Raw genomic sequence first — 13,810 nt, 5'->3', positions numbered from 1 at the left:
TACCTTCTTCAGGGCTTATCTGTATTTTGTAGTACAAGTTCTTTGCATCAGTATTGCAATTAAAACTGTATCGAATGAGAACCACTGATCTCTCGAGTGAACCACAATTTCTTGTATGCAACAGCTAATGTTTATTCCTCAGTGACATCACCCCTACTTATGTGTATGTTACTGACAGGCTTAATGAAGCCTAAACAGATTACAGACATTTCCTATGGCACTCCCTCTTACAAAAACGTCCTCCTCTAAATGTCCTCAAACGCAGAAGAGGAAGTGAGCCTGTGGCCATTTTAAGCTCTGTCCTTGATATGCAGCAGACTGTTATTTTTATTTATTTATTTTTTTATATTGCTTTAAAAGCCCTCTCAGATATCTCATCTCTCTTCATGCAATATCTTTAGGCTGAATTATGATTTGATTATAAATAGGCACATAAGAAAACATGCATTCTTAGTGCAGTTAGGTGAAAACGGAGTGGTTTAGGATGAGTTGCCCTTCAAATGTCGTTAAGATGTACCTGAAAAGTAATTGTACAGTTGCTGGATATAACCTTACTCATCAGACTTTATTGCACTTATTTAGTGCAGTCTGTTAGGGGGAAAAAAATACTAAAGCCTACAACAGACATGTGATAAAATATATTCCAGAAAAGAGTCCAGAGGAGACAGTTTTGACTTGTCACTTCCTGTGTTAAGTGCTGCTTACTGCAGAGCCAAATGGGCGGCGCTGGACCACGTCCAGCTCCCCCTCTCTGTGATTAAGGTTAGATTGAGGGTGGAGCTGGAGCTGGACTAGGCAACTGGCAGTGTTAGGTTTTCATTTGGGCAACTATTGTGATGCTGAAAGAGGACTGGATGGGTCTCATTAACATGTTTGCATCTCCTCAATTTTGCAGCTCACGTTAAGTGTCATATGTGTTAATTCTGCTTCCTTTCACACATCAGACAGACTAACGATAGCAATTGCAGAACCACCTACTCACCACAGCATGCATTCAGTGAGTGTGCTGTGGAGTAGCATGATTTTTTCTTTTCCTCCCTGTTCTTCTTCATGTTAAATTTTTACTAGTTATTGTGAGCATTTCTGGATGTGGGTCAAGTCGCCTTTAAAGAAAGAAACATGAGCTCCTATAAACCAGGCTTTTCTCTCTCTCTCTTTTTTTTGAATGTACATTATGGAAAGCAGTCTACTAAAGTCTAGGAGTCTTCATTCTGTGATCCAGGTGGTGCCAAATGAGTTGCTTTGCTTAAAATACCTTTTTGCGCAGATTGATCCCGGTCATTGTACATCACAATGAGGTTTGCCGAACAGTTGTTTAAACCTTGAATATCACCAGTGATGCAATATATTTCACTCTTGCTGTGCTCATTCTGTTACTGCCATGTACATTCACACATCAGATGACTCACTTTCTCTGTGTGTGTGTATGTGTGTGTAGCCTTGGTCATCCCTGCTGCGGAACTGGAACAGCTTGGCAGTTACTCACCCGGGGTACATGGCCTTCCTCACCTACGATGAGGTCAAAGCTCGGCTTCAAAAGTTCATTCACAAGCCTGGCAGGTGAGATATCATGATACCAGACATCCACACCAGACTTCGTGAAATATTCATCAACACTGAATGTCTAACATGGTTCATAAAGCATTAGCTATATCAGACATAGATAGATAATTGTATAGGAACTTAATCGAGCATCACCATTTCTTTTTACCAGTACCACCTTGTAGTTGCTTGGTAACTTTACAGTCTGTTGTAATCTATAGATTACTTGGACATATTGCACAATTTGGTGAAAAATGCTGGGTGCAAAAGCAGAATATGCAACACGGGGCCAAAACAAAAAGCCTTGTTTTGCTATTCATGCAGCCCTACACAGAACACATATTCACTGCACTGCACTGTGCAGTGCAGTGAATACATAAAGCATAACTGCCCATTTGTAAATACAGTTCATACCCAAAATGTTTCTACCATTACGGTGACCTTTCATTGCATGTATTTTTACAGTTTAGTTTTCTATCAACATATATTTTAGCACTGAGCAACATGATTCTGTACATTATTAGACACACGTCTCACACATCAAATCATCACTCTGGCAACTGGATAGTTGCACCCAGGTCCTATTTTTGTCCCTGGTAGAGGACAGAGAGGGCACAGTTTTAACCTTAATGCCAGATTCACTCACAATTAATGCAAAAGTTTGTGTGTTCATGTGTCTTAGTTTGTGTGTGAGGAACCCAGGGCAGCATGGCACTGGTACCTTGCATCAATGGCCTGATTGTATGCTGAAAGCTGATGTCACTTTTCAGGCCTGGCCCGTGTAGGGCCACGTTGACATTGGAGCAGTAGTTACTGGTTGATGTGAGTGCAGCGTTTTTGACGCTCTAAATTACTGTGCCCCATTAAGAGAATGATGTTGGTACTATGGCTACAACAGTTCTGTGCTAAACATCGAGGCTGTGACCAACACTTAGTCTTGCCAATTTTTAAGCCTATTTATTCCTTCCTCTTTTCTTTCATTTCTGTATACAAATTGGTCAGCTTGTGCAGTTAACTAGAGAAGTGCATATTGGGGGGAGTGGTCCATCTCTTATCTCTTCAGTTTTGTTCTTGCCTTTCTACTGTCCATCCCACGGCACAAACGGCTATTTTTATCTGATATAACATGCTGTGCATTCACCTCCAGTTCCACAACAGTGTCATTCTTATGAACCAGTATTAGTCCAGTTGCAGTTGATGTTAGTTATTGATCTTTTATTTTGATAAGCAGTGATGGGTTTTGTGTCTCTGTCATTCCTACAATCAGTTCTGTCCCAGTTGTCTTCTTTAGCAACGTCGAATGGTAACTACGGCAATGGTGTAAACGCAGCTGCTTTAATGTTTCTATAATGTGTTATATACACGGAATGTAATGTGTGTGTCTGTGATGTGTATCCCATGATCTAGTATATATTTATGTACATATGTGTTCAGTATTGTAATGAAAATGCAAATTAGAAAAAAGTAGCTGATTTTGCCACATTCTGTTATGCATGTTTATTATGCAGCCTGCATATTTTCATTTGGATTGTGCTTACTTGGAAGGTATTTCTTGTGCACATTTTGCAGACACTGCTGCCCTTTTACTACATTTCATCTCATTGTATTTTATTACTTTTTTCAGAGTTAAATCTGACCATTTAACACCATTCAAGCTCTTCTTATTTAAAATTTTCCTCTCTTCTCAGTTACATCTTCCGACTGAGCTGCACAAGACTGGGCCAGTGGGCTATTGGCTACGTGACTGCAGATGGAAATATACTCCAGACCATTCCCCATAATAAACCCCTCTTCCAGGCTCTCATTGATGGTTTCAGGGAAGGATTGTAAGTCAACTGGCATTTTGTGAGCCTCACTTAAAATCATGTCATTTTCTTGCAGCTTTCCATCCAGAGCTCTGAGCTTCTGTTTTTTTGTCTTTGTCACTGGTTCAGTCTTGATTCCCTTGATTCGATGTAATTTTTACTTGCAGAGCGCCTCTTTTTCTCTCGTTCTCCTGTTCTGTCCTTTCTTCCTACAAAGCTTGCACAGTTTTGTGTGTGAGATTTGCTCTAAGCCAATTCAGACATATCATTTTACATGTTCCCATCATTCCAGTGTTCTAACCACAATAGAGTTGTTGATTTAGCTGACTGGCGTAAAACTCATCTTTTTAAGCCAGCGCTGATTCCTTTGTTTAATAACAGCTATAGTTGGTCTGTTCCACCGTGTAATCAAATGGTGATTTCAAGTGGGAAATCTTGAAAACTTTTCAAAGCTTATAAACTGTATCGCCTCTATCTTCGAAACATTTATCAAATGGTAATTACAGAGTCTGACTCATTTAGAAAACACTCACGTATTGTACATGCACAAACTCGTAGCGAATGAATGGACTGAACAGATGTTTTCATTACTGCAGCCTGTTAGGTATACATGCCACATAATTGCAGTAACTAATAATGATCATTACTTCTAAATTAACATACCTGCCAAAATACCCAGGGATACTTTATATAGATTTACTAATTTGTTGTGTCTCTACATCTGCAGCTATTTATTCCCTGATGGCCGGACTCAAAATCCTGACCTGACAGGACTGTGCGAGCCTTCGCCTCAAGACCATATCAAAGTCACCCAGGTCAGAGCAGCCTTCTTCTAAGACCCTTGAAAACCCTGTGTTTTTTCGTGAGCTTTTTATTTTATTGCAGTGTTAAAATGGTTTGTTACGTTTGGATGACTAAACAAAGGATTTAAACAATTTATACATCTGTTAATAAGATTGGTTAGATGGGATCCAGTACTGATCACACTCTTACAGCAGTGCATCCAGTGGGAGTCCTAAAGAATTTTGAGTATTATCAACATCTTTATTCATAACTTTGTTTTAAATACTGTAGAAGATCTTTTCAGACTCATACATGTTCTCAGAATTTTGTAAGTACAATGAACAGACTCATTTTGCAGCCACTGGACTGAAACTCAAACTACACCCCCACAACTACCTATTGCTCTAGATCCTTCCAGGCTTTTTTTTTTTTTTTCTCTTCTCCTTTTTTTTTTTTCTTTCAAAAGGATCTCAGGTGCTGTTGTTCCTGTGTGATGTTACCGTCTTGTCATGTTTTTTTTTCTCCCCGCAGGAACAATACGAGCTGTACTGTGAGATGGGCTCCACTTTCCAGCTTTGTAAGATCTGTGCCGAGAACGACAAGGATGTGAAGATTGAGCCCTGTGGTCATCTCATGTGCACTTCCTGTCTCACTGCCTGGCAGGTACAAGAGTGGGTGTATGCAAGGGGGTTTGTGTGGGTTGTTCATGTGTCATAACTCAAACCTGTTGAGAAGTGAACTGTCTGTTGAAGTGCTCTTTTATTCAGACATGTCAGACACAAAAAGAAAAAACCCTTTTCTCATCTCTGCATGCTCTAACCATCTGCCTTTTGGCCTGTGTTGCAGGAGTCAGAAGGTCAGGGAACAGGATGTCCCTTTTGTCGCTGTGAGATTAAGGGTACGGAGCCGATAGTTGTGGATCCTTTTGACCCAAAGGACAACAGCGGAGGGTCTTCCAAGAGCACATTTGGGGCTGAGGGTGCACCCTCACCCAGCTACGACGACGATGATGATGACAGACTTGAAGACCCTCATCTAATAATGAGCAAACTTGCCTGCACAAAGGTAAGACGGTGACAGGAGTCGGACTTGACTAAAAAAAAAAGTTACTTCACTCAAAGTTTCCAGTCGTGGCACTGGGTGAGCTATTCTGGTCTTTTTCTATTCATAAAACGTTGAGGCACTTAACACCCAGAGTGCACCTCACAGGTTCCTGCTGTCCTCTTATCTCCTGCTTTTCTGAGAGACCCTGTGCAGATGAAACGCTCCCTGCCCTGGCCTTTTCACTTCTTGTGAGCTTCAAGCTCACATCTCCTATCTAAAGTCTTTCATCTCCATCTTTCATGGCACCAAGGTAGCAGCTTTTTGTGCCTCTTTGTATTTGATATGTGGGGAATTCTCCTGTCTTACATCTTTTATGTACCTCTGAGAAACTCTGTGTGCATTAATCTGTTTATAGAGCAGGCGAATACCTGAGATCATACACACTTTGATGTGGTCCCGGGAATTTCTTTGGCTTTGATTGCTGGCCTGACCTCTTTGACCATTTACTCTATATTTACTCATTTCTTGTGCGTACTTCTTTGTTTCATCTGTGTTGAAACAAGATACGTTTGAGGAACTGCAGAAAAAATAAAGCTCTAATATTGAACAGTGCTGTAAAGTAACCTTATAAGGTTATGAGAGTTTTCAGTTGGCCTGATGTTATTGCAGAGATATGAGAGGAGATTTGTGATATTTGCAAAATGAGAAGTGGCATTTGGACTCCGTCTGATTGTGTTTGAATAATGCTGATCAGATGAAATCTGTGTTTGGCTCTTTTGTGCGTCATCCAGGTGGAGCGTCCCCCATCACCTATGTCTGGGACTCCTCAGTCCTCTCTTCCCCCAGTGCCTCCCAGACTAGACCTATTACCGCACAGACCTCCCAACCCCCCTGGTGCCTCCAGCCCTGGAGTCAGCAGTAAGGTAACTAAATGTACACAAGAAGGGATTGTAAAAACTTACAAGTCTAATATTGATGTCCAGTCTATGTACAGTAGAGTGTGTCATGCCTTAGTGGGTGCCTAATCCTAATCTACTCAACTTTTGTGGTGGGTTCAGAGTCAGAGCAGGTAAGAAGGGGGAGGGGGAAAAGCCTAAGATTGAAAAATAGACTAGCTATGCGCTCGGAAGAACCTACGCGTAATGCTCCTTCATACAGGTAAGGAATTTAAAAATGGCGGTCACAATCATCAGGGCATTTTATGTTCAGATTTCCTTCTCTGGGAAACTGCCATATTTCCACATTTTTATTATCTTTTAAATGTAGATAAAATGAAACTGCAGATGAAAAGCTTGATTATTCTGCACATGATAAACAGCATCTTTGCTTGGTGTTGTTCATCTAAGTTGCGTGTATTGTTGGAAATGATGACTAATGCATAAACAGTGTCTTTCTTGCTAAATGGATTACTTCCAGCACTGAAGATAACAGCACAGAGCTTTCTTTGGTTTCACATTAATATCGCATGTAGTCTAATTGAGATCCCTCCTCCTTGGTTTTTCCCTCCAGGCACCATCTCATCACAAAGACAAGCCTCTTCCCCTTCCCCCAGCACTGCGTGATCTCCCCCCTCCCCCTCCTCCAGACCGTCCCCACACAGCCGGGGCAGCCCCTGATGGACGGCTTCAGAGGCGGCCCTTGCCCAGCACACCCGGGGAGCCCCCTCGCGATAAACTCCCTCCTACACCCCCAAACCGACCCCTGTCTGACTGGACCTCCAGGCCGGTTCCCAAGGCTCCCACCTCCTCTTCGTCATCCTCTTCGGTATCCTCTTCGTCCACCCAGTTCCCCTGTCTGGGCGGGGACCTCCGAGCAGGTGTCAGGGAACTCTCCAACAGGCACTCCCTCCCCTTGGCACTGCCCTCCGCCATGGACGCTCGCTCAGACTCCCAGAACAACAGCTCCCTCAGTCTGGACCACCAGCTGGTCAGAGCAACCACAAAACACAGCACATTCAACTGCCCTTTGATTCATTTGCTGCCACACATATCACTAAAGTTATTACTAACTTTCCAAACAAAACTGAAATTATTGAGAATACTGTTTATATGGATTCCAGTAAATTGTTATCTGTCACAAAAACAGTGACAATGACATTAAGGTTGGCTTTTTACTTTTTGGACAAGCAGGCCTAGTCTTTTTGAGAGTTTAAAGTCTTTGGTTCCACTGTATTCTGATACATAGTCTTCTACTTTACTACTGGCATGTCTGTGCAGGTCTAAATCCTAAGAGCTGCCTTTAATGTGTTTAATTTATTTATGATTCTTAGTTTTAACTACAAAAATATTTGTCTTTAGTGTTTCTAAGATGCCATCTTTTGTTTCCTTTTCAGAATTTTTCCACGGGAGTTGGTCAAGATTACGACAACCCCAGAGTCAAACCTTCTGTCTCAGCCAACGCCATTTATGCACTGGCAAACAGGTACGTTTCAGTGCTGCTGAAAGCATCTCAGTGGAGTGGATCTTGTCTTTCCTGAATCACTGACATGCTCTTTGCTTACTTGCAATCCACAAAGCTGTACAAATTACCTTGTTTGAAGTTGATTTATACTCAGTACCTTTTTTAAGGATCATTTTACATAATATAAATGGTGCTTAATAAATAATATTCTTGGATCTGACTGCAGAGCGTCCCCAGCTACAGCCAGGCCAGCAGGAGGAGATGAAGGACATGACAGTGATGATGAGTACATGATCCCCTCTTCTCGGCCCGTTCTGCCCCCCATCCCGACTCCACTCATGGGGGAGACCCCACCAATCCCAAGACCCCCACAGCCCGTGTCAGCAGTCCCGACACAGACCCAGGCCTCTGCACTGAACACACGGTACTCAGGCCTTTCTATTACTCTCTCGCAGCACATAAGAAAAATAAACTGTCACTATTGATTTATTTTTGCTTTTGGCCTTGCAGGCTGATTCTGGACGATGTACCTCATTCACTCCAAATGTATGAAGCCATGTTCAACGCCCAGCCCAGGTCACAACAAGCGAGAGATTCAGGTATTTGTGACCCACTAATCTCAGCTGGGCTTTGTGGGGCGGGGCCGTGTGCAGTGTTCAGGGCAATTCTCCTTCACGTAATACTTTGAATATGCAAAAATCTTACGTTTTAATCAGACAAGCCTCATCTGGATTTTCTGAAGTTTTATTTATTTGCTAAAACGACCACTGCACATCCTGGGAATAAACACCTCTGTATTGACATAAATGTGACTTATACTTCTGACTGCACTTGTGAGTTATCTGAAACTGTTTTAGACAATGTTAACCTGTTTAATTTCATCTGGTTAAGGTCTCAAGCATGTATTAAACTTTTAATCTCTCTGTTTGATGTCATATTCTGATTTCCTTTCAGACTATTCAGATTTGCCCCCTCAACCAGTGAGTAACGGTCCCAGAGACCATGAGGCTGACGACGGGGAAGAGGAGGAGAACGGCTACGACTTCCCAAAACCCCGACTGCCTTTGCCTCCCGCCCGACGGACCCTTTCAGAAATGGGGGGGTCTTTGTCTTCATCTTCTTCATCCTCCTCATTATGCGCTGCAGCAGCTTTCAATCGTCTTTCTCTAGATGCAGATGCTGGAGCGACAGCGCGTAAGTTTAACAGTTTATTGATTTAAAAAAGTGTTTTTTTTGTTTTGTTTTTTTTCTCTTTACTATGATTTCGGTTCTTTATCAATAAACATACCCATGCTTGCCACAGCTGATTTTAATGTTGTATTTCTACTTGCATTTCATCTGTTATTCAGCTTATCCTGCTTAAAAATGGACTTCTACTAAGTGCTTTGACATTTTAAATGTTTTAAAAGTTTTTTACGTCTGGGACAGCAGCTGCAGGGAAACTGCCTGTCTCTTAAAATCACTTGTATATAGCAATTTTATAACTACAGCCTTCACGTCCTTTCTGGCTCAAAATCAGCAAAAACTGCTGATGAATCAATAACTCGACGTCCAAAAGTTCTTTGACCAGATCACAGCCTGAAAAGTCAGCTAAAGCATTTTGCTTCCTGGTCTGGGGCCAAACATAATGCAGATTTTCCAGAAGCTCTCTGGAGTTAATATTAGACTCAGCTCTGGACTTTGATTGTCATGGATTGATTTCTTTTACTGCACATCATCTGCATTTGTGGGTGCGTGCAGATTCAAAGAAAAGTAAAGACCAGTAATTACAGAGAGCTGTTTCGTTACATTAGTGACCTTAAAATAGTTTGTTTTTTTTTTTAAATCCAAAGCGATGTCCTCAGAATGGTGGAAACAACCTGATGTGGGATGACCTGCTGTGTCATCAGAAACCCGTAGTGACCACACAGACGTCTTCCTCCAAAGACTGCGAGGAGCTAACACAGCAGTACTTGCCTCAGCAGACACAACACGGTGTGAAGAAAGAAGTTAAAGCAGAGAGTAGATAAAGGGAGCAGTGTTTTAGATGACTTAGGAGAGACTCCATGTTAGAAGCACCACCTCTGAGTTTAAGTGTTCAGGTGGTTGCTGATGAGACTGTGTTCATTATGTCCTGGCCTCTGTTGTGACTTGACATTTACTGCTGGAGGATGATTGCAGTGTCTGATTGTTCCCATCTTCAGTCCTCATGTCTAAGGATCAATGAGTGCTCACACAGTCTGATTAACTCTGAGATTCGAGCTTATGACTGGTTTATTGAAAGCCACTACACTGGAAAGGACATCAAATGTGTGTTAAGATAAAAAGTTCATAGCTTACCTCAGTGATCAAGATCCTTTGTTCCACATTATTTTCACATTATTTCCAGTAGTTTTATTTTCTGTCTTTGACCCACACTGGCTGTTATGTTTAAAACTAGTTTATGTTGGTTGTCATTCCACCAAAGCCAGACCCTTTGATTTCACTCTTCCCATTTCCTCAGCCTTCCCAGATCCAATGGAGGCACCAGAGAGACCTCCAAAGCCCCTTCCCAGACGAATCAATTCCGAGCGCCGGGCCAGCCCAGTCCCCCCCACTCCGCTCGGCGGCGGGGCAACAGGAGGAGAAGCCAACCCACAAATCAGTAGCGAGATCGAGCACCTAATGAGTCAGGGATACACTCAGCACGACATCCAGAAAGCACTGATGATTGCACAGAACAATATCGAGATGGCCAAGAACATCCTGCGCGAATTTGTCTCCATTCCCTCTACCGCGCACATTCTCACATAGCACATCCTCCCGCCTCTCTCCTGTTTGCTCTCTTTTGCCTAGCTTGGCCCAGCCTGGTTTGGTTTAGGCTGGCATAGACCAGCCCGAAACCCAAAACCACTGCCTGCAGCACTAGCTCCAGTGCTGGCTGACACCCTACGCCCCTGTGGATTTTTAACTGGCTGTTACTCCAGCAAGCTCGCAGTGTCTCGGGACTCTCGCCCTGCACTCCACACGCTTTCACAGTGTCTGGCCTTCTTTGAACTGCTGCAGCCGGCCTCTTAGTTTTCAACAACATCTCCGCAGGACTCATCCCGTGCGGAGCAACGACAAATAATGGAACGCCGTATAATTGCAAGGCTTCTGTAGGAATGTCGGAGAGATGGATTCTTATCCTTTCATTTTGAAGCCTCTTGCTGAAAATGTAACCAACACCTCACAAAGAAAACTAAAATGTATGTCTATATGAAAATTTAATATATGAGTAAATATATATTAAATGTGTGTAATATATACAGTACGTGCATATATAGTATGTGAAAATGATCGCAGCTTTGAGGGTCACGGTTGGTACAGGCGAAAAAAGCGCAGATGGGACCAGGTTAAAGAGTCGGTTGGGGGATTTCTGTAACTGGGTGAGGACGAGTCGGGGTGTCTTCCTCACCCAGGTTTGTTGGTCAGCAGCAGTTTGGGGGGGGAAAGAAAAGGAAAAAAAAAAAAAACATGCCGCAGAGCTTCTTCATTTGGAATTCAGTCTGTTATGGCCTTCGATTAACTGTTGCTTTGGTACTTTTTTTGTTTTAGAAACTGCTTGTTTTGTCATGTTGTTGTTTTTTGTTTTTTTCAAAGTAGCATGAAGATGGTTTCAGGTCTTGTGTGTGTGTGTGTGTGTGTGTGTGTGTCAGTCAGACCTACACCTCATGGCCTGCTCTTAACACGAACCCCTGTTCCTGTACATCATGAATGTGGAATTACACTCGGTGTACTCAAGACTCGTGCTCTGTAAACGTACTACTGCTCGAACTTGTGTGTCAGGGCCCAGTGTAGCTGTAGAGCCTGGCAGTGAGATTAGAGGACGTACTAATGTTGACGCCCCTGCAGTACCAGACAGGCTGAACGCTTTTTTTTTTTTTTTTTTTTTAATCATCATCATTATTATTTTTGACTAACTTCTTAGGCTGACTGGTTCAGATTTCTATCTCCAGCTCAGTCCGGTGTTACAAAAACAACAACAAAAAAGTCATTGATTTTACTTTGATAATATATTATTGTAATATGATCATAAATATTGTTATTATAATTAATTCAGAAGTGCTTCACTGCTGCTACTGTTGTTAGTGCTAAACAATTAAGACTTCAATGTACAATTGTGAATATTGTGTTTAACCGTCTTTAAAGTGACAGTATCATGTGTTTCTCTAGTCTGTAATGTAGCATACTTGAAAGTACAAGCGACTTGTGAGCACACAGCTCTATCAGGTCGCAAATCTTCAGTGTTTTTCTTTTCTGTTTTTCTTAACATATATATAAATATATAATATACTCTGTAAGTGGAATCTGTAGAGGAACAGAAATATCACAAGCAAAATGTTCTGGGAATGGAAACCAGACGTTTTGCAACAGATTCAAGCTTCTCTTTCACATCGGTTTCCTTCCTCTGTAGGAGTTCGTCCTGCTGAAAGGGAGCGACTGCCGAGGCTTTTTAATCGTAGGCTCATGGGTTTGTTGGCGCACCCCTCCAAGTCTACAGAAAATCAGTGTTTGGGCTGACTGTAAGAGCTAACTCAGGAATAATAATGTATGTCTGAACAAGTGGTGTTCACCCTGTCTGTCAAAAAAAAAACAAACAAAAAACCCCAGAAGAGACTCATATTGGCATAGACAGCAGCTCACCTGTCCAGCTGTCTGTTCATCCAGGTGACATGTAGCCAAAAGTTTCCGCGTAATGAAGTCACACAAGTTTTTTTAATTACTCATTTTGGTTTGTCATAAGTTGCACATTAGTGTTTTGTTTTTTTTAAGATTATTTCCAGTGTTTGCAGGTCTATAAAGACAGCAGCTTCATTTCCAGGTACTAATTACAAATGCATTATGAGGAATTCATCCAAGCAGCTTCTAGGTACACTGACTGAACCTCTCCCAGCATATGAAGAATGTTTTTTTTTGGGGGGGGGGGTTTCACCCACCCTGGGAGTGTGTGCCTCGTGTAAGTCAGCCCTGTCTTATTCTGGGTGTCTCTGCATGTTGACTGGAAGCTTTGTGCTGTCTCGCCCTCTTTTATTTCATTTTGGGGTCTTTTTTACTCTTCCTAGTTGCCTTGAGAAACTTCTTGAATGATGTTTAATGGACAGGAAGCTCCCCTCATATCATCAATACTGTACCAGTGTGTGTTTATATATTAAGAATGGCATGTCATTGTCTTGTATTATTTACCATTGTTTTTGTTTTTGCACATTATACCAGTTTGTGCTTTGATACTGTCACTCTAAAGAAAAGCAAATTGTATAGAGTTAGATATGAAAAGAGGAAGAAAATGGCTGTTATATTTCATTTTGCATTCCTGTACATGTATTTTGTTCCAAAGGATTTGTTTACTTATGTGAATAATTCAGTGAGCAGTGCCATATGTTTTTGTTTTTTAGATGTTTTTTGGAAGAGCGTTTGTTGGTATAGATGTGTACCTGTTGGTCTCCGAAGGCAAAATGATGCGGTATTGCTTGTGTTAATCTGTCCTCTATGCTTCTTCAGCCTCATCAGGCCTCAGACTCTGAGCTTGATGCTAACCAGGGGTATTTCAGTTATCTGCCAGAAGAGGGAGCTGTTGTTCCACACGGCTGCATTGCTTCTCAACAGTAAAAAGCTTCTTTTTTTTTTTTTTTTTTTTTTTTTTAATTTTAAAGGTTTTTAAAGCTCATATCAATTTGGAAGTATGCACAGTGCTGTTAATAAAATGACAAGCAAAAGCCTTCAGGTGTCTCTTTCCTCTGTTTACACATATTCATATTTAGCTTTGTATTCCTTAACCCTTGTGTGGTGTTCATATTTTTGTTACTCAGCCAGTGTTCATGGGTCTGGTGGACCCGCTAGAGTTTTGGCTTTCCAAATTAACACTATCAAACAATTTTATGTTAAATTACACAACAGATGTTTATTTCATCCCAATTACAAGCCATATGAACAGCAAACATGGTTAATTTTTTCCCTTTACCTTTGTTAGATCACATTTATGAATTAATGTGCTTCTCGTTTTTTTTTTTTTTTTTTTTTTTTTTTTGTGGTTTTTTTTTTTCATAAAATGTTATAAAAAAAATTAATCAGTTATAATCAAGTGGAGTGAGTGGAAAGACACAACACATTTACACGTGAAGCAATATGTTTCACAACTAAATGGGATCAGCTGCTCATCAATGGTGACATTAGGCCCAGGGTTGTAAAACAGGGGGAGGTGGTGCACACACTTATCCCACACGGTCCTGATGGCAGCT

General features: G+C 41.6%; 1 protein-coding gene across 2 annotated transcripts in view; it reads left to right on the top strand.

The window, feature by feature from the left end:
- The window catches only part of cbl (Cbl proto-oncogene, E3 ubiquitin protein ligase), a 34,292-nt gene extending 21,001 nt beyond the window's left edge, over positions 1-13,291 (top strand). Inside the window, exons 5-16 of one of the 2 annotated variants that reach the window (XM_012917153.5) lie at positions 1,439-1,560; positions 3,231-3,368; positions 4,075-4,162; positions 4,662-4,793; positions 4,977-5,195; positions 5,966-6,097; positions 6,684-7,100; positions 7,507-7,595; positions 7,801-7,998; positions 8,085-8,173; positions 8,529-8,768; positions 10,057-13,291. In XM_012917153.5, the coding sequence (XP_012772607.1) occupies positions 1,439-1,560; positions 3,231-3,368; positions 4,075-4,162; positions 4,662-4,793; positions 4,977-5,195; positions 5,966-6,097; positions 6,684-7,100; positions 7,507-7,595; positions 7,801-7,998; positions 8,085-8,173; positions 8,529-8,768; positions 10,057-10,346 (2,154 nt within the window). In that variant the 3' untranslated portion in view covers positions 10,347-13,291. The other variant, XM_004543745.6, reaches the window with a different exon arrangement.
- Positions 13,292-13,810: the final 519 nt, after the last annotated feature.

Source organism: Maylandia zebra, linkage group LG14 (genome assembly GCF_041146795.1).
Source record: "Maylandia zebra isolate NMK-2024a linkage group LG14, Mzebra_GT3a, whole genome shotgun sequence".
In the NCBI taxonomy this organism is placed as follows: Eukaryota; Metazoa; Chordata; class Actinopteri; order Cichliformes; family Cichlidae; genus Maylandia; species Maylandia zebra.
The sequence above is the reverse complement of the archived record's forward strand: the minus strand, read 5'-3'. Positions and strand labels throughout refer to the sequence as shown.